Consider the following 21,956-nt stretch of genomic DNA (forward strand, 5'->3'; position numbering starts at 1 on the left):
CATGCCAGTAATTCCATTGAAGTTGTGATTTCGTGTGTTTTATTGGACTTTAACTAATTATATCAAAACGCATTTGATAACGCTGAGAGAGCAATTTTTAATGTTAAACCTGATTGATATAATTTTATAGCAAACAAGATGCTATTACGTTACGGTAATGTGTGTTATTATTGCTCTAAATAATATAAATATGAAGTTGTACAATATTAATAACAATTAATTGTATTATTTTTGAAATTAAATTATTTATGTTTTTTTGGTTGGTTTGAATTACAAAAATTTGAATATTAAATTTTAAATTTTATGATTTATATAATATTTCATAATACAATTATTTTTAATTTCACTATAAAGTAAATGAAGTTGTACAATATTAATAACAATTAATTGAATTATTTTTGAAATTAAATTATTTATGTTTTTTTTGGTTTGAATTACAAAAATTTGAATATTAAATTTTAAATTTTATGATTTATATAATATTTCATAATACAATTATTTTTAATTTCACTATAAAGTAAATATTTCATAATACAATTATTTTTAATTACACTATAAAGTAAATTTATTTCAGATAGTAATTACATTTTTTATAAATATTATTTATTTGTTTTCGATGATTTAAATTATATTTCTTATAAATATTATTTATGTGTTTTAAATGATTGAAATTAAATTTTGAGTTAAAATTTTCATAATCAAATTGATATTATATATAATTTCATGGTTAAAGTAGTTCTTTGTTTGATAATCCAGAAGTTTTATTTATCAAATTAATTAAAAATTCTTAATAATCATAGAATTATGGAAGGGTTATTGTTGTTGTTAAAGTTTATCATTTTGAACTGTCACTTTTAAGGGTTTCTAAGTTGAAGACAGATCTGACATTTCTAAAGATGTAGAGACTCATCTCTTCATCCCTTTTTAATGAAGAGTCTATTCATTGCTCTCTATTTAAGCTAGTGTCATGATCTAACTCTTCATGTTGTAGTGACTGGTTCAAAAAGCATCTCTTCTATATGATTACTGCCTAATTTTTTATTATTAATTATTCAATATTAATCACAAAAACCTGAATTCAGAACTTTTTAACTAATGAAATTAAAGTTGTAATAGTAAAATTATTATTATAATATTGTAAATAATTATTATAAAGATTACAAATTTATTATTTTTATTATAATGGATATAGAAGATAAGCAACATCTCCAATTTTGTGGTCTCTTCTACATGGGATTTAGTTTTGCCAAAACCTCTTGAAAATGTGATTTTTGTTGGCGATTGAATACAGTAAACAGGTTCATCCTTTAAACTAAAGCACAATCTATGTATTGGTGGTGACATTGCCCCATGTTCTCAACGCGTTGAAAACACATTGAATGCGTTGAAAATACACCTGCAACTTTATACTTGGAAAGAGGAAAGTGGATTACTGAACTCCATCATGCATGTCCTGTTTGTTTTCTTGCTGCCGATTTTCTTCAAGCAAAGTACAAGGCTTTATGAGTAGGACAGAGACGACTAAGCAAAATGGTCGTGAATGTCATCTCATTTTATTTATAATAATTAAACATCTATTCCTAAGTACTTCCTCATCCTAATCCCAGTCCAGTGCAGCGCCAGTCCCGATTATTTAGTTATAATAATTCAGTGCAGTGCTAATCCCAATTACTTCCTCATCATCCTGTTTCCTGAGAGCTACAATCTGTATTGCCTTCTCGGTATCTTTCCCGAAAGCCTCAGTGGGTTCCCTCTTATATCGGTAGCGATAAGAGACGAAGAAGAAGAAAATGAAGTTCAAGAAATTAAGAACAGCTAAGAATGCATAATAATAATCCAGACGTGATGCATTCAGATTACTAAGAATCCACCCCTTGTGGCCCCTTCGTCCCGTGATATTACTCACAATCGTCAGCAGAAAACTACCCATGAAAGAACCCACTCCCAGAGAGCTCGTGTACAGTGAAGTTCCGAGGCTCTGCATACTTTCTGGTGCTTGGTCGTAAAAAAATTCTATTTTCCCGATATCTAGCAACGCGTCTGCTGTGCCCATTAGTGCAAATTGTGGAATCAACGTGTATATGCTGCGGGGCACAATTGCCTTGCTGTTATTTTGAAGCCCGTGATCTCTAATCACATCCAATCGTTTAATTTCTGTGCCAATTGCTATGACCATCACAAGAATCTGGATCACCATGCCTGCTCCCATTCTCTGCAGAGATGTTATGCCCTTGGGATTTCCTGTGAATCTTCGGAAAACGGGGACCAATATTCTGTCATAGACCACCGTTGTTATTAGCATTGATAGCGTGAGGATAGCCGAAGTGCTCGCTGCTGGGATTTCGAAGCTCCTGGAATTACCCAGATGCCTGTCTAGTGTCGCGGCCTGTTTCACAAACAGTGTGCCTACCAGCGTTACCATCGTGCTGGGTATGATGTTAGCCAACCAGACGGGTAGAAGCCGTATCATAAGCTTCGTTTCTTCTACTTCAGTCACAGTGCAGACCTTGGAGCTGGATGGGTCTTCTGCAGTCTTAATGGCTGCCTTGTCTAAGCACCTGTAATCACAAATAGCTTAAATTTTAATGACATCGAATAAGAACCGTAGGGTAGAATATAAGTACAGGCGTACTACCAACCCGTTAAAAAACACTAATCACAAATAGCTTAAATTTTAATGACATCGAATAAGAACTGTAGGGTAGAATATGAGTACACGTACTGCCAAGGAAACAAATACAAAGATATACATTACTTATGAGAAACGGGTGGGGCCAAATTGTTTGATTTGCTCATTAAATATGGTCAATTTTTTTTTTAACTGTCATGATTTTTGGTTGAAATTGTGAAAATGGGAGGGGAGGTGTGAAAATCTGCAAATTTGATTGGTGATTGGTGAGTTTGTTTTGAAATTTCAACTTTACCTACCATATAAACGGTTGAAAATCAGTTATTAAATAATAAAATGTTTTTAGTAGAAAGTGAATTATTAAATGATAAAAAGCACTTGTTATTCATGATAATTATATATAATTATATAAGAATATTAATTAATTAATTTTTCTTATATTTATATTTCATTATTATTAAAACAAATGGACAAATGAATTTTGATGTGATTATTGCTATAAAATATGTTCAAAAACTTCATATGAATCACAAAAACTTTAATTCAATAAATAAATTATTATTAATTTTAAGTTTATATGCATTTAATTTTAAATTGTATTTTTGATTTGTAAAGATAATTTGAATGTCCACACAATCCTCACACCACAAATAATGACCTCCTAAAATTTTAATTTTACTTTTCCAAAAAATTTACATCAAAATAAAATAAAATCTCATAAATATAAAATAAAAAAACAATAACAAATAAATATATTTAAATAAAAAATTATATATAAAAATGATACAACTTATTAATTTAAAAAAAAAAATTCCAAAAAAAATAGAATATAAAAAGTAAATATTATATCCTTAAATATTATTAAAATTAAACTTGTAACAAGATTACAAAAAAATAAACTACTATATTCATAATGATATTATCATGAATATATAAAATTATTTATATAAAAAATTACTTAAAAATTTTATTAATATTTTATAAATATAAAAATAATTTAGAGATTATTTACATTTATCTTCCTCTTCATAATAATAATAATATTAATATAGTTTAAAAAATTAATTTTATATTTAATATAGACAATTAATAGGTTTAATGGTTAAGAGTAAGCATTTCCTCTTAAAAAGTCATAGGTTCAAATCGAGAAAGGCAAAAGATGTATGCTTTAGCAAACTTAACAATCAAATCACTGCTGATTTAACGGTAACTTTAAAATTAGATAATAATAATAATATCTTTATATAAATTCATTGATGATTTTAAATAATATATATTAAATATTAATATAGAGAAAATTAAAACTCAATGAGTAATACTTACAAAACATGACAATATTTAATAGAGAATACAACATAACATTACTTTATACATGATTTAACTTTTGTCTATTAATAATTATATAGATAAATGTCTTTAGGATTAATCACATCATTAAGATTTGGTCAACTTTTCGAACTAAATCCTAATAATAGATTAATCGAAAAGACATTTACCTACAATATATAGATCACAAAAATTTTAGATCTAACATAATAATTATTATATATATTCTTTTTAAAAGATAATCACTGCTATATATAAAAAAATAAACAAAATCAAACTAAAAATATTTTAATATATATAGAGATAGATATATTTTATAATTTACCAATATTCTATTCTGTTCTCTCACTTCAATTCGAAATGCTAATTTTATTCGAGGATAGTTGTACTTGTAAGAGTGATTCGAGTCACATGAACTGACCTTAGTGCCCGAGTATGAGTATGAGCAATAGGGTATCTTCCTTTAGCAGCATATTCTGAGGAGTCCACTTCGAAAAGCTGAGAGGGATCTGAAGGAGCTTGGAGCTTCCAGTTGTGAAGTACTCTGACAATTACCCTGCCCATTCGCTGAAGAGGGCTCCCAGCTCGGACCTTATGTCTGTAAAAGGGAGTTCCAAACAAAAAGAGAACGAATGACATGACCAGCGCTGCTGTGATGGTTCCATAGCTGACACCCCAACTGATCTTGTCTTCGATGTATATCAGAAATGTTTTACCAAGCAGAGTTCCCAGGAATATGGTGAACATCCACCAATTGAAAAATGAGTTCTTCTGCCTCTTTTCCTGGGGATTGAAATCATCAAACTGATCCGCCCCGAAAGTGGAGATGTTGGACTTCGTTCCTCCAGCACCGATCGCCAGAAGATATAATCCAGAATAGAAAATACCAGTCTGAAGACTTGACACATTCTCGCAGCCTTTGTTGGAAGAGCAAGCAGGGGATCTCAGAGATGGCAGAGACACGGCCAACGTGAGAATCGCCATACCCTGCACAAAATCAAATCAAAATCATAGTGTAAGTTCACTCAATTTCGAAATCAGATTTATCTAAAAGAATTATTTTTATTTCAATTGTAGATTTTGAGAATATTGTATCAAATCAAAATCATAGCGTAAGTTCACTCAATTTCGAAATCAGATTTATCTAAAAGAATTATTTTTATTTCGATTGTAGATTTTGAGAATATTGTATCAAATCAAAATCATAGTGTAAGTTTACTCAATTTCGAAATCAGATTTATCTAGAAGAATTATATTTTTATTTCGATTGTAGATTTTGAGAATATTGTAAAATTTGTATATCTTTATCTAATTTACTTATTCTATTAAAAAATATTTTTTATTTAATTATAGATTTTGAAAATTATCCTTATCTCTATAACTTTACAAAAATGGAAAATATTCTTGAATTTTAAAAAAGCTAGTTCAAACACTTGATGTGCCTGTATTTAAATAATGCAGGATTTTAATGACATCATATAGTTGATCAGCTAAATGAAATATGCTCAAGTTGAGATACATCTATGCCTTCTTCTTCTGGTAAGAATATATGAAAATTTATTTCATGGTTGCATACGCATTCAAACGAAATTGTACCATCCAAATTCTCCACACAAGGACCCCAGCAATCCCCTAGCATATGTGCTTTAATTTGTGATTTGTGATTCGAATCCGATAAGATTGACAAAAAAAAGTGTCAAATATACTATCTAACTTAAAACAAAAAAAAATATTCAACTTTCAACTGAAAGTTGCAGCACAGCTATCCACAATCTATAAAGTTCATAAAAATATTCCTTGATATAGAAGGCTGTCTTGTCCTGCTGTTCTGTTTAGAGTAGGAGTTTCGGGATTCTACACTTTTGTGTGGACCATAAAAAACCAACACCATAAAAAAGCAACACCTAGATGATGGTTAAATCTTCTAGAGTAGAAAACAATTTATATTTCAATTTGGAAAAGTAAAGTTGATTTTTCCAATTGACACGAGATTGATGTAAATAATATGTTTTAATTTCGTAGCTGTAGAATGCAGATCTCATTGAAATTCTCTTATATTTAGAAAAGACAAATCTATAATATATCTTGCAAATCATATGACATATTTTGGATTATATGTTTCATCAGATTTTATTGAAATTCTCTTCTGTGCAGAAAAGAATTAAATTCATAATATATGTTGCAAATCATACTATATATTTTGGATTATATGTTTTATCAGATTTTATAAATATTTGAGAATTTATTCTATTATGTGTTGAAAATAATTAAATTTATAATATATCTTGCAAATCATATGATATGTTTGATCAGATTTTATTGAAATTCTCTCTTATATGTATATGTAGAAAAGAAATAAATTTATAATATATCTTGCAAACCATAAAATATATTTTGGATTGTAAATCATATGATATATATATATATATATATATATTGGACTGTAAATCATATGATATATTTTTGGATTATATGTTTCATCAGATTTTATGAATATTTCAGAGTTTAGAATTTAATTATTTTTTTATTTGATAGTATATTTTATAAATATATCAGATTTTGACAAACTAAAACTAAAATTTATCTTGTAAAACATATGATACATTTTGGATTACCTATAATTTAAATAATCCATCAAATTTCATGAATATTTGAGAATTTAAAATTACATTTTAAATTATCTATACATTAAATAATCCATCAGATATAAATTAAATAGTCTATCAGATTTCAGGAATATTTCAGAATTTAAAATTAATTTGTTTTTAATTGTAATTACAAATTTACTAATATTTTAGAATTTAATGAACAAAATTATATTTCAACCATATTTCAGAAATTAACTTCTAAAATAAAATAAAACAATTAACCTTTTATAAATAAAATTACAAAATATTTCCAAAATCTACAATAAAATTAATGAATTCACTTAATAAAAACAGCAACCATTAGTGAAAGCCATGTGAGGGAAGCACTGAGAAGAGATTCTTACCACTACATAGACAGCTGAGAAGACTATGAAGGTCCAGTAGCGCCCCCAGTGAGTATCGGCAATGTAAGCTCCCAGCATGGGCATAATCCACATAGTACCGACCCAGTTATTGACATTTCTGGAAGCAGAAACAGTGCTCTCGTGCAGGTTGGTTGTGAGATAAATCACTAAATTAGCCCAAATTCCCCCGAATGCCAATCGTTCACAAAACTCATAACCTGTTGATTGAAAAATATGGATCAAACTTGGGAAAACGTGCATGTGTAAAACAAAAATACCTGCGCACAGATTAAAGAGGCGATTACATACCAACGATGAATGAACAGGCTTTCAGCCCTCCAGTCTTTCCACTTACAGCAGGCCTCCCTTTCAAATCGACCGACCCGTCCAATGTGATCTCGTTTTCTCCTATTTCTTTGGACTTCATCTTACCGACTTGATCTGCAGCCACTGTGACTAATCGGGAGAGGAATAGAACAGCAGATGTTCCCAGCCCCCTCCAAAAAAATTGAGAATTTCTGGCCAATTTCTTCCAGACGCAACTTCACAAGCTGTCTGATATCTTAATGAATCATTTGAGATTTTGTATTCCATGCTCTGAAATATATAGAGAAACTTGGACAAAGATGCGTTCGAGCAGAATAATGTCCACTTCGTTAGTGACTATGACACGCTGCGCTGGGGCGCTTAGGTCGTGATGACCCTCGCAGTACTGAGATTTTCGGATAGAAATTCACGTGTCACGACTGTGATAAAGGCAAGGATTGATTTGATGGGGTGGAAATATTTAAGTGAAAATGTTGGAATTTTGGTAGAATTTTGTCAAAAGCTGTAACTTTTTTAGTTGGTCGAAATTTTGTGGCAATATTTATATTGAAAACATGGAATTTAGATCGAAGTTATCGTTAAATTTATAATATTTCGATGAAATTGTGTGGAAATATTTTTAAGTGGGGATATTTAAATTAAAAAAAAGGTATTTAGATACACTAGTGGGATTAGTTGGTGATGGACTTGTTTTCATATTGTTTGTGTCCTCTCTCTTACACTAGGGACGTGTGGGTGAAGCTTCCAGAGATTTGAATACCGATTGGACCACTGTAAATGGATTCCAAACAGCGAAACTCCGGAGGCCGGAGTTGGTGATGGGACTTGCTTTCATATTGCTTGTATCCTCCCTCCTACACTACGAGCATATGGGTGACGCCTCAAGATTTGAATACCGGTGGGATATTTAGATAAAACTCAAAGGAATATCTATATATTAAAAAAAAAGGAATTTAGGTAGAATTTTGTTAAAAGTAATTTTATTGATAAAAAAAATTATCTTGAGAAAAGTCTTTAGGTAGAAATCACATAAAAGAAAAGTTTGGAACCAATCATGTGGTTGCTCTCTATTTAAACGTTTGTCATAGGCTCCTTTTTCTAGTCCTCATGATGAACCACAATGGTTGGTTCTAAAAGCGTTGGCCTAAAATTTCTCTTATATAATTTATACCAAAAACTTTTCTTAATTCATTATAGATCACAGAAACTTCAATAAAAAAAACTTTATCACTAAATTTTATTTTTAAAATTTAAAATTATTTAAATGTAAATATTAATTTTAGAAAATAAAATATTTTAATAATAATTCTACATTTTCATTATTACATAATGTAACTTAAAATATGACATTATGACTAAAAATACATAATTATGGGATTATAACTAAAAGATGTTATGTGATTAAAAGATATATCATTATGACTAAAAAGTTTTATTATTATGTGATTATCTTTATTGCTTTAATAAAACGATAATCAAAAGATATATCATTATGACTAAAAAGTCTTTTTCTTATCATGTGATTATCTTTATTGCTATAATAAAACGATAATTATTATATGATTAACTTTATTATTATAATAAGAAGTTTAGATATTTAATTTATAATCTATTATAAAATAAATACATTTAAATTTTTAAAATTTGGTTATAATTTAAAAAAAAAATTATGTGATTAATTTTATTATTATAATGAAACCATAATCATTGTAATTAACTTTTTTTATTATAGTACGAAGTTTATATATTTATTTTATAATTTATTATAAAATAAATAAATATATTTATAATTGTAAATTTTTAAAATATAATTATAATTTTTTTTAAATAATAATTTTAATTTAATTTCAATAAATATTAACCTTTATCATTTTTATTAATAATTATTAACCTAAATTTTTAAAAAATAAATCATTATTTTATTTTATTATTTATTAATTAAATTATATTAATTATACTATTATAACTAACTAGAATATATGAACCAAATATACTATGTTAACATATTTACAGAGTAGTAAAATTGTTTTACCTTTAGTATTTGTCTTGAATTAGGTATATAATTTTTGTTATATTGTAATATTATGTTCTTTAAATTATGTTTTTAAATGAATAAATAAATTGAAGTGATTATTATTTAAAATGGGTGGTTAAATCTAATTTACTTTTTAGTTTAGCTACTTTTTATTTTCTTTTAAAATATTTTCTTTTATAATGTAATTTTTGTTATTTAAATTGTGTTTTTAATTGAACAAATTAATTATTTAAAATATATATCTAGAATAGTCATATTTAATTTATATTAGTTTCTTTTCAGTAATATATTTTTTTGTCTTTATTTTGATTTTTTATTACTAAATTGTATTTTTAAATGAATAAAGATATTGAATAGATTAATCATCTAAAATATCTGTAACTTAGTCAAAATTATTTTATTTTCAATATTTTTTTTTAATTAGGTAATATAATTTGTGTCTATATCATATTTATTATTATTATTTAATTTTTTTTTCAATGAATAAATGATGATGATTAACATCCATTAAGACCAATATGGTTTATTGGACTTTAAGAAAGAGATTAATGAAGAATCTTTAATATTTTATTTCTATGATAAAAAATAAGGGAGAGAACCATTCCTGGATCACAATAGTTTTTTTGACTTACAAGTCAAGAAAGTTGGTAGTGTGAAAAATGATTTGGAAATGAGAACGGATGTGAGTAAGAGCTCGGAAATCCAAGAGAAAATGTTTTTCATCTAACCCCCTAGTGTGGCAAAGGTGACAAATTCTTCACTTCAAAGCCCATGAGAATTAGTTCTTATCTCTGCAATGTTCAATTTCTTCTTAGGAGTGGTAAAGACAAAAATATAATTCTAGTTACCAAGAATGGGTTGGATCACCTCTTTATAATACAATGACTTCATTTTTCCCCCTAACTCTTTATCAAAAAATTTAGGACATTATTTTTAGTATTTCCTTTGAATTTGATAATACCATTATAAATCAAAAATATAATTATGGTTACCAAGTATGGGTTGGATCACCTCCTTATAATACAATGACTTCATTTTTCCCTCTAACTCCGTATCAAAAAATTTAGGACTTTATTTTTAGCATTTTCCTTTGAATTTGATAATACTATTATAGATCCATCTTTACCACGGATTTATCAACCTCCAAAGGGATCAAATTTCTTGATATGCAAAATTCTAGAGTACAAAACTTGAAAAGGGGTTTGCACCTCAAGAGATTTAATCACTTTGGGCACTTGATAAAGATCTTTTTCTCTCTCATCATCATTTTTTTTGTAAGCTTGGCACTACCTTTCTATTAATCATAGTAATGCATGTTACAAAATATATGTTAGATGGCCTCAACGTGCGTCATAAGCCATCCAAAACATAAACAGTTTGAGTATGCCCATCCAAGCTTTATAAGCTACCATGTCTATCACCCATCTATATTTACTACTGACAATGTAAACAAAAAACATGCTGCTATCAGACCAGATCATAAAAACAAAAAACATGCTGCTATCAGACCAGATCATAAAAACAAAAAACATCAGAAACTTTCAGAAATATCATGACTTCCCGCTAATCAATCATTAGATAGCTTCCCCGTGGTCAATCATCAGACAATGCTACCTAGGTAGACTATGCTACCTAAGCAGGGTCCTTTGCACTCAACCCTGGCATTTCATCTCTCATCATCATTTAAATTACATCTTTGAATGCATAAATGGATAACCAAAAAATACACCTAGACCAAAATGTAAAATAGTAAGACTATTGAAATGTTTTAAAATGTTTTAGCAATAATAATTAAAAAAAATAGTTGCTTTATATAGTATATACATATATGCATAGTTGACATTGAAATATTTTACTTAATATGGACATTGACATATTTTATTTATAAACCACGTTGTCCTTATTAAAATATTATAAGTTTATTAATATATTTTTAAAGACATGTCAACATTATTTAACCTTGAATAGTGAAATAATTTTTTCATGACCTATATTAAATATTTTTATTATTAATAATATTTTTTTGAATCAAACACATCAATTTTATATTAAAACTTGAATGAATGACACATCTTCTCAAGAAATTCATCACCAAGTTCAATTCCCTACTAATGATATGATAATGAGAAATATAGTTGTAATAGCTACATGATTATGATTATGTTGTATTGACCATCATTCTTGCCCTCAAGTTGAGAGATAGGATGACTTAAGTAGAGTTGATATAAAATATAGTTTTCTAAATATTTTATATATTTTTTTAAAGTGAAATTGAAATATTTTTATCACATCTCTTTTATATGAGTTGTAATATTAACTGTTAAAAATGAATCTAGCTAGCACAATAACCAAAAACATATATTCAATGACGTTTTTATTATAGCAAACATTATTTTTTAATTTAAAGTATTATTTTTTAAGAACATATGTCATCTTCAAATTGAACACTAACAAAAGGAGTCATCTCGCTGAGGAATTTTCGAGTACCGCCAAAAGTGGCCGGAATCTGCGCAAAAAAAAAATTCAAAAAATCTTGTACAAGTAGTGTTTGAATCGTGTTTTTGATGGTGGAAATAGATTTAGCACCATCAAAAACGTCTAGGACAGCCAAAATTTTGAAGTTTAACAACTATAACTTGGATTTACAAAAATCCCCAAAAGTGGCCGAATCCACGCAAAAAAAATTCAAAAAATCTGGTAGAAGCAATGTTTGAATCATGTTTTTGATGGTGGAAATAGATTCAGCACCATCAGGAACGTCTAGAACAGCTAAAATTTTGAAATTTAACAACTATAACTTGGATTTACAAAAATTCTTGCCAGATTTTCTCTAAATATAATCCAAATTTCCATAACTTTCAAATCAACTCCTCAGCCACACATCACCCTTATATTATACTATAAAATGTATATATCAATGCAATAATATAATTTTGTTTATATTATAATTTTTATATTATTACTTAAATTGTATTTTTAAATGAATAAAATAAATTGAATATAACAGTTTGATAGTGCATACGGCATAATGGAAATTTGTAATTTTAACAAGATAGTCATAAGACATAATTGAAATTTGTAATTTTAACCAATCTTTATAGATTTTCCAACTACATAATTAAAACTTATAAATTTTCCAAAGGAATTGACAAAGTAAAAAATAATACCAAAAACAGAACTTATCACCAATTTTTTTTAACCAAAAACAAAACTTAAAGCAGTCATGACCAATTTTTTTTAACCAAAAACAAAACTTAAAGCAGTCAAACTATGAAGGGATGGATTCCATGGAGAAGCTTCTCCTCTCAGGCCCCTGGACCAGCGAAAAGGTGGAGCACTACTTTTCACTGTAAGGGGCTCTGTTTTCCCATTCAGATGACCCTATTCTGACCTTGAGAGACCTTTCGGAACCCTGAGAGACGTTCAAGTACAGACTCTGTAGGGTAATAACTTTTCAGTACAGACCATATGGTCCAATTAAAACTTGTAATTTTAACCAATCCTTATAAATTTTCGAAAGAAATTGACAAAGTAAAAATAATACCAAAAACAGAACTTAACACCAATTTTTTCTTAACCAAAAACGAAACTTAAAGCAGTCAAACTATGAAGGGATGGATTCCATGGAGAAGCTTCTCCTCTCAGGCCCCTGGACCAGCGAAAAGGTGGAGCACTACTTTTCACTGTAAGGGGCTCTGTTTTGCCCATTCAGATAACCCTATTCTGACCTTGAGAGACCTTTCCGAACCCTGAGAGGCGTTCCCGTACAGACCCTGTAGGGTAATAACTTTTTAGTACACACCATTAAATTATCGTCCATCATTTTTAACATTGAAATATTATTGGAAAAGGCACCTTTCAGGGAGTAACACTTATCATTAAAATGGATTTCAAGTTTTTTTGAGATAACCTAAGCGAAAAAACGAAAAAAAATCAACGACTAGATAAAGTTTCACAGTGACTCCATGATAATCCCGGACATTTCGGGCCCGAAGATGTTCGAGTTTTGTCTCTTGTTTACTGGTTGATATGCGGGACTGAAGAGGTGTCGCTCCTGTTAATCATGCGGCAATGAATAGACGTGAACTCTGTCGATTGGATAATTCAACTTTTGTAGAATTCCCATCCACATTATTTTCGTGGGAGTTAGTTGAAGAACCGTACACATATTTTACTTGCCTTCCAATGTTTAATCCTCGCCATACAATTAGAATCGAATTTCTTTTAATCCTCGCCATACATTTACAGTCGATTTTCCTCGATCAGTCTGGAAGGACCCTGAACTCAAAATGAGGGCGTTCATTTCATTTCACAGTTCTCTCAATCATGCTGATGTGGATCTCCATAAACCCTAGTGACCTTCATGATTGCTTGATGGGATGTAATTTTAATATGGTAAGCGTTAATATTAGTACAAAAATCTGCACTAATTCTATTATGGGAGATCTGTAGACCTACTTACTCTTTTCAAAGTCTACGCATTTACAATTTGGCAGTCATCTCACGTACCTGTATTGTCAAAGTTTTAAGATTATCAAGATACTGTTAAACTAATCATATTATCGGAGGACAGATACAGTTCGGTGTTAGGTTAAAGCTGTGTCGGTATACTGTTTTCAAAGTCTGCCCAACATTATGATATGGTGGACTGCTCACACCGAAAGAGAGTCAAAGTTTAAAATTGTGCATGATTTTCTTTTAAAGTATATCTATATAGTGGACAAAGTTTAAAATTGTGCATGATTTTCTTTTAAAGTATGTCTATATAGTGGACATTTTGATTTTTTAAAATTTTCGGTGGAGAAAATAACTCTGATTTCACCCCCACCACCCCCAAAATAATCCAATCCAATTGTATTCGATGATTTTTATATGTTACAATAAATGTAATTTTTAAACTTTAAAAACATGTTATATAAAAGAGATTATATATATGGAATTACTTATTTTTTAAAATCAAACTATATATTTTTTAGATTTTATGCTTATGTGATTTATGATATATTGTTCAGATTTTTAGGAAAAATCATATGAGAACAAAGTTTCTAATCTAAATCTAGGTTTATCCTGGTCATGATGTGAACCTAGATTTGGATTCAAAAAACTTTGTTCTCAATATAATTTTTCCAAAAAATATTAACTATATATATATATATATATATATATATATATTAAATTTATTATATATATATATATTAAATTTATTTTATTTTATATTCTTTACTTCGTAACATTTATAATTCATAAAAAAAAATCTTTCACATATAAAATAAAAAACATTTTAATATAATTAAAAAAAACTAATTATAATTATATTAATTCAAAAAATAAATAAAAGGAAATTTAATAAATAACATTAAAATAAAATGAATTTTAATAAATAAATATCATAAAACATCAAAAGGTTCATTAATATATAGTAATATATATCGTAATAAAATTTTATTTTTAGGAAAAAGAATTCATATCATATAAATTTTAACCTATGAAATATTAAGGATTTATTTTTTAAAAATAAAAAAAAAATCATCTTAGTATTCATTTATACTAATTATGAATATTTCAAAAAATTAATATATTTTTAAATTGTTTTTTCAAATAAAATATCATTCTCATATTCTTGTCTCATTATTAAGATTCTTAGTTTATGTAATATTTTTAAACTAATTATTTTAAGAAAATATAATTCCCATATTAATAAGAAAGAGTAAAAATAATTATATTTTCTATTAATATAATGAATTTATTTATTATTGTGTATGGGTGCTTCCACTCCCTTTTAAATGAGAGTAAATCAAGAAAATTTTATTTAAATATCAAGTAACTAATTTTAATAAATTAAAAGAAAATTATCCATTTAATATTTATATATACTATTTAATAATATTATCTCATTTATAATATTATTAATATTGTTACTTTATATTATATTTTTATATTTTTAGACCATTTTACTTAAATAAAATACAATTTTTATATTATAATCTTATTATTGATATCAATAGAATTGTTATTTCAAGTTGTATTTTCATTTTTTTTTAAATATATGATCTTAACATTTTAAAGAAATTATAAGAGAGTGATGTTTCTATTAATATAAAAAACTAACTCATCATTGTTCTTGGCGGCTTCCATTCCCTCATGAGTGTTAGTTAGTGAGTGCATATGTGTCAATTCAATTAGATATATTATATTATCTTATATATTATGCCACATTTATAATTTAATTAGTGTTTTATTTTGTGAGTGGGGGTGTGTGTTAGAGAATGATATTATGGTAGGTGCATATACATAATAATACACGATAAAAGGATTCAATGTAAAAGTAACTATCACATAAATATATTAAACATATTATATGTGTGTTGATAAGTTTCTTGTTCAATTTTTCTTATTAAGATATATTATTGTGCAAATGGATATTAATTAAAAAATAATCAAATCTACAAATTAAATAATATATATAAATGAAACAAAAATAAAATACACATATTATATCGATAATGTACATATATTTATATTGTATAAATATATTTATAAAAATTAACATTTATTATATGAATAAATCTCTAAAAATAAAAATTATAAAAATTTAATACTTTTTATATGTATATATAGACACACACTTACCATACTTACCTTTATGAAAGAAAAAATGAAATAATCTATTTTTTCTATTATAATTAAGATTTAATATCTTTGTCCAGTGATATGAATTCTCCGTCATAACAATCATCAATTATGTAATAAAGAGGATTTATCCCATTATCTACAAGTTGACTTTCAAGTAGAAAGAAAGAAATCTGTGGATAGTAATATCCTATAGTCTCTCAAAACTTGAAAGATAACTTAATGATAATGGAAACAATGATGAGTAGTCTGACTTCACAACTGAAATGACAATGAATATAATAATGGAAAATGTGAATTTGCGATTCAGATGTGGCATGAAAGCAATTGCTTGAAAAATGCAATAACGGTGGAAATAATGATGGAAAATATGAATCTGCATGTTATCCATATAGGAAGAAAGAAAATGCAGTGATAATGGGAATAATCATGAAGAATGTGAATTTAAAACATAGGAAAAACCTTAAGGTGAATTTAATTTGGTCGTGTTATGTTCTGGATCTGGAGTTTATGCACTACAGAGAACGAAGCAAATTCCAAGCACATAACAAGTTTATTGGTCAATCCTCGCTTGCTATTTTAATGGGATTATGCATGTATAGTTAGAACAATTAACATAACATCTTAGATAATTTGTGTTAAATTGCTTTTCAGCTATATTTCAAATTTAACGGTCAGATTACAATGAATATAATATTTTATTATTATTTTATAATAATATTTTCGAATAAAAAGTTTACAATATCTGTAAGCAAATTCCAGTGACATTTCTGTTATCACACAAGTTTATTGTTCAATGATTGTTATATATATAATTTTATGTTAGTATTTAAAAAAAAAAATTATATTTAAAAAAAAAATTACATTTCAAATTTTAATGGTTAAATTGTAATAGATTTAATAAATGTTTATTATTTTATAATACTGTTTTTAATAAAACTTAGTAGTATTATTATTTAAAGAAAATTATAATATTTGTATAGAAGTCCAAAATATATCATTTAGTTATAAATAGGATATTTATAGTTTTTTTTTTAAATTATTAGGAAAAGGAAAATCTATACTAAATGAAATATATTTAAATTAGGATATTTATAGTTTTTTTAAGATTATTAGGAAAAGGAAAATCTATACTAAATGAAATATATTTAAATTAGTTTTGCATTTGTTGATCATGCTTATAATCTTTTAGTTTTGTATATATTTCAATGTGTTGTCATTAAATTTTATAAACTTTATAAGTAATTTTGTTTTATATGGTTTTAAGTAAATTTAATGTGAACATTACAAAGCTTAATAAAGAAAGTGAAGGCATAATAAAACAACGACCATTTAAAGTGGGCCAAATTATATATAAGAAGATTTTTAAGTATTGTTTACAAACTAATTATTATTGATGAGAAGAAAATGTGAGAAGTGGACTTTGAGACAGCACCATAAAGAGCGATACAGGTACTTTAAATAATATATGTTTGTAGTTATTGATTTTGATATTGATCTAATTATTTATTTTGAAATGATTATAATTTGTTATGTGTAATGTTTTAACATTATTGGTATACATTTGTATTAATTTGTTAAACATTGATAAACTTAATTGACCTTATCTTATCTTATTTATAGGCATAAATACATGGAGGGAAATTAAAAATTACATATTTTTCATTTTAATTATGAAGAGTTTTTGTAAGTTTATAGAAATATTTATATATAATGTTAATATATTAATGTAACATATGATATTATTAATTATGATTCTCTCTTATTACGTATAGTTAAATGAGTAATGAGTAAAGTCATAAGCCATTTAAAAAGTAATTAGAGTATGTCCTAAAGATTGAATACAAAACAATACTGGAATACTTACATCCCATACCTAATATAATTAATCATTGCTTATTTGCTTCTTCATTTTTTAATATATGGAGTTGGAATTATTTGTTCATGGCTTGAAATATATTAGGTTCTTCTACCTTGATGATATGGGGATAATTTAAGGGATGAAGGGTTATTAAAAAATGTTTAATTTACATATTTTTAATAACATCTTTAAAAGAATGTTTTCTTTCCCCAATGAGGGTGTTAATGAGGTGGAAATGGGGGCTTTGGAGATAGTGCCCGCAAACCCCCATGACGTGATGTGAATTTAAGCAATGGGGATGTAGCCTACCCTCAAATGCATATACATGCAGTTCTCCAATTGGCAATTGCTATTAATGCAGGTCTCATAAAGGGTTCATATCTGTTGGTTGTGGTTTGAGTGGAGGCGAGGGTTGGTCCTCAGCCTCCTGTTGCATGTATTTTGTTTTAGATGTGATAGTGGGGAGCTTTGTGTTCAGGTTTGTGCCTATAATTGAGGCAGTGAGATGTGAACTTGATGGCCTGCAAGGGTGGTGGAGGAAGCAAGAAATTTCCCTTGCAATTCGGGTCTAAGCATTGTCGCTTGGAACCTAGATTTTTGGTGGGCTAGTGAGGGTGTCAATTGCTACTCGCAACAAAAGATTCATGTTGTTTTCTTCTTCGTTTGGCTATTTTGTTTATCTGTAGCTTTCTTTCAAGGTCTAAAGGGCTAGGTTTAGTGTCGCTATGTCGTGTGCTCCTATTTCAGTCTGTGGATAGGGGTTGGGGTGGTTTGGTAGCCTGTATGCGTATATTGTTTCATGGATTTTTGGTACTATTAATGTTTGGGTAGTTGGGTATTACTTGGGTTATAGAATTTGGGAATAATTGCATGAATTTTATTGAAAGGTTAGCAGGGATCTTATGGGTCGATTATCATGAATGTTTGTGAGTCTTAGGCATTCATGGTTCTGTGTTATATCTATGTTTATACTTTTGTTTAATGGTGTTGGGAGTGGGTCCTCCATAGGGGTTGTGTTTGCCTCCATTATCCATGTTGGTGCCTATGTCGAGTCTGAGGTTCGTGAATTGAGTTTTGTGGATGATATAGTTGGTTGGGGTCCTGGTCCTATAGTAGGTGTGTCTAGTTATTTCTCTTGTTTCTTTGCAGGAAGAGAAATTTATAGTGGGTTCTCCAGGTGTAGCCCCTCAAGTCTTATCTATGTTGCCAAGACAACGAATGAGGTGTAGAATGGGTGGCAGGGATGGGGGGTTGGTAGTGCTACTTAGGGGAAAAGATGAGCAAGACTCTTTGCTCACAACTTAGTTGCCACCTACTTAAATGTTGTTCCACTAGATACAAGGAAGGAAATTCACAAACTAGAAAATCAAGTGGGGGTTGAGAGACAATCCCATTTTGATTTTGAAATCATGGACGACATGTTTTCATGGGTTCCAAACTTAGGGCAAACTAGGGGAAGGAAGAAGTAATATTTGAATTCTATGGCTTTGCGTTAACAAATGAAGATATGGTCTTGAAAGATAAGGAAGTGGAGCAGTATAAAGTATTTTCCACCTTCGAAGACATTAAAAGGATGATTAGAAATCAACACTTTTTCCTTGGCATGATTGGCTTTCACCTAACACATGTGGAGGGACATATTTCCTGTGAATCAGATAGTGGGGATCTGTTGGATCCACAGGGTTCAAGTGTGAGGGCTCCTACAACAATCTCCTCTTCAGAAAATGATTAGTGATTCAGCTAGCTCACTTTGCAGTATGAGGCCTTTTGTGTTTGACTTTAGCATGGTCATTAGGGATTTTTTCTTTACTGACGGTATTACCTTTTATTTGTATACTTTCCAATCCTCTCATATTGTTATGTGTCTTATTGTTTAAGAGTTAGCTATGGTGTTTATGTTGGTCTTAGTTTTGTTGGTATATTTGTCAGTTATGGAGCTTTGATGTGGGTTAGATAAATGGGTGCCATCCATGGCATATAATTGTCTATGTCAACTTCTTTGTTTTAGTTGGTATGGGGATTTCTATTCCTTGTTTCATCATGAGCAGTGTTTCGAGGAGTATTAAATTCCTTAGGGAGAAATTTGGAAAAACATGTATCTCTGATTTTTGTTGAAGAATAGAACTAGTGTCAGTCTTCATAATTTTATTTGAGTTGTGTATTTGTCTAGATAAATAAAAGGAAATTATTTATAAGAAAAATAAATTTTATTGACTTATTAAAGCATGGGTTTCATGCTTGGGTCAATTGTCAATAGGTCAAAACACCCATTGAGTGCTCTAGGATTATTTTGTCGAGTCAAAGTCAAATTTTTATGTAAGAGACCCTTCTTAGGCTTCATTGTGTCAAAGAAAGAAAAAATGTTTTATTAAGTCCTAATCCTCCTCCATAAAGTTGGTCTCTTCAATAAGACAAGTCGGCCTCTCCAACAAGTCTAGCCGGCCTCAAGACTCATCCACTTTCCTAAAAACAAATATATAATAACATTCGACCTTGTGAATCTAGACTGAACTATTCATATTTGAGATGAAATCTTTAACAAAATGGAAGTTCGTTATAGAAGGAAGTCTCTTGCCACTACAAGATCGAAGTGTCTTGCCATTACAGGACCAAAGACTCTTGCCATTATAAGATCGAAGTTGCTTATCATTATAGGAATGAAGTTACTTGTTATTACAGGATCGAAGTTACTTGTCCTTACAGGACCAAGGTCTCTTGCCATTACAAGACCAAAGTATCTTTCATTGCAAGACCAAAGTATCTTACCCTTATAGACCGAAATTGAAGGACTAAAGTTATTTATGGTAGCAAGAACAGAAGGTACATGAATAATGGAGGTTGAATATCGTAAAAAATTATTTCATCTATACTTATGAAGGAATGAAGTATTGGCTGGTTTACTTCTTGAAGAGATGACTTGATGGATGGAGAATGTTCTTAGTCTAAAGGGTCTTGGTTATCTCATCTTGATTTACTAGTGGAAGAGTTGGACTGGGTTTTTCCCTAGATGAGTGCCTACATCTTGTGTTCCTCTTTTTGTGTCCATGATCTTCATTTTTTTTTGGCATTTTTCTTGATGATGGGAAGAACAATAATATAATAATATCATAAGAGCTTTATCACTGCCCTAGATTTCACAACATGGTATCAGATCTATTTTCATTTACTTATCAATAGGAAGAAAATCACAAGGGCTACAAGCCTTGGCAAAGAAACCTGGTCATCTAGGACCGATCTCCATGAAAGAAGGAAATATAAAATCCAAGCACCTCAATTATAGTGACTAGGCCACAGACAAGGAAGGATCTAAATTATGTGTCATCGTCAAACTTTTGTGTCATACTTCATCTAACTCTATTGATCAGACTCCAGTGATTTTCCAATTATGTGTGATTACCTTCTCTAGCATAGAAGGGCATACAACTACAATTATCAGAAATTGTCTTAGAAACCTAATTGGTTGAAGACATTATAGGCCTTGTTGAAGAATTGTTCTAAGCATAAGTCTTATTGAAGGAAGACTGAGACCCATTCTTCATACCTGTGTATGAAAAGAACCAAAAAGCCTAACTTCATTAAAGAGGTCTTGTAGGCCTAATTGAAAGACTGCAACCACCTTGGAAAAAGGGAGATGAGATCTCCTCTAGTTCTATATCTAAGATATTCAGAAGCAACCATCATAGTCATAAACAAAACAAAACAAAACAAAAACCTTTCCATATAAATTTACTCTAAGCAAAATTGTTTGATGGGAAAATCACTTGTCAATCCTGGAGACAATTTTCGCAGACCTATACAAGTGGAATAAAACCACAAAGAAGTGATAATTCCATACATACATGTAGTAATATGAATTTGAAAGATCCAATGTTCAAGCCTAGACAACAAAACAATGAGCCGACATGTGGAGACTCTTCATTTAACATAGAAAGCATTCAACATGTCTTCATTCTGCTATAAAAAGGTAAAAAGCTCTATGGAACATTTATTCTTCGAAGGTATGTAAGTTTTGAGGTACATATAACTTGCTTATTTTCTAAAGTTGGTTTTTAGTATGTTTCTAGGAATGGAAAATCCTCATTAAAGTTTGATAATTTCTGGTAGTAGTACATATGATAGCCATTGTCTCATTTACTTGTTCCCTCTTTGAAATCCT

General features: G+C 28.7%; 1 protein-coding gene across 1 annotated transcript; it reads right to left on the reverse strand.

Annotated features, from left to right (window-relative positions):
* Nucleotides 1-1,107: 1,107 nt before the first annotated feature.
* Nucleotides 1,108-7,550, reverse strand: LOC149209013 (protein NRT1/ PTR FAMILY 5.2-like). Its single transcript, XM_089396249.1, has 4 exons — nt 7,257-7,550; nt 6,948-7,165; nt 4,377-4,942; nt 1,108-2,558 (listed from the first exon to the last, which is right to left on the reverse strand). The coding sequence occupies exons 1-4, from the start codon at nt 7,372-7,374 to the stop codon at nt 1,634-1,636; spliced, it is 1,827 nt and encodes a 608-aa protein (XP_089252375.1). The 5' UTR covers nt 7,375-7,550; the 3' UTR covers nt 1,108-1,633.
* Nucleotides 7,551-21,956: the final 14,406 nt, after the last annotated feature.

Source organism: Pinus tabuliformis, chromosome 1_2 (genome assembly GCF_031772625.1).
Source record: "Pinus tabuliformis cultivar Carrire ecotype Pingquan chromosome 1_2, CPIR1, whole genome shotgun sequence".
NCBI lineage: Eukaryota > Viridiplantae > Streptophyta > Pinopsida > Pinales > Pinaceae > Pinus > Pinus tabuliformis.

What these genes read in the sequence shown, in the direction of transcription:
- LOC149209013 (XM_089396249.1), bottom strand. Translation starts at nt 7,374, where the DNA reads ATGAAGTCCAAAGAAATAGGAGAAAACGAGATCACATTGGACGGGTCG. An exon ending in AGCCTGTTCATTCATCGTTG is followed by an intron (nt 7,166 to 7,256) that starts GTATGTAATCGC and finishes TTCAATCAACAG; the next exon opens with GTTATGAGTTTTGTGAACGA. An exon ending in TCTCAGCTGTCTATGTAGTG is followed by an intron (nt 4,943 to 6,947) that starts GTAAGAATCTCT and finishes GATTTTGTGCAG; the next exon opens with GGTATGGCGATTCTCACGTT.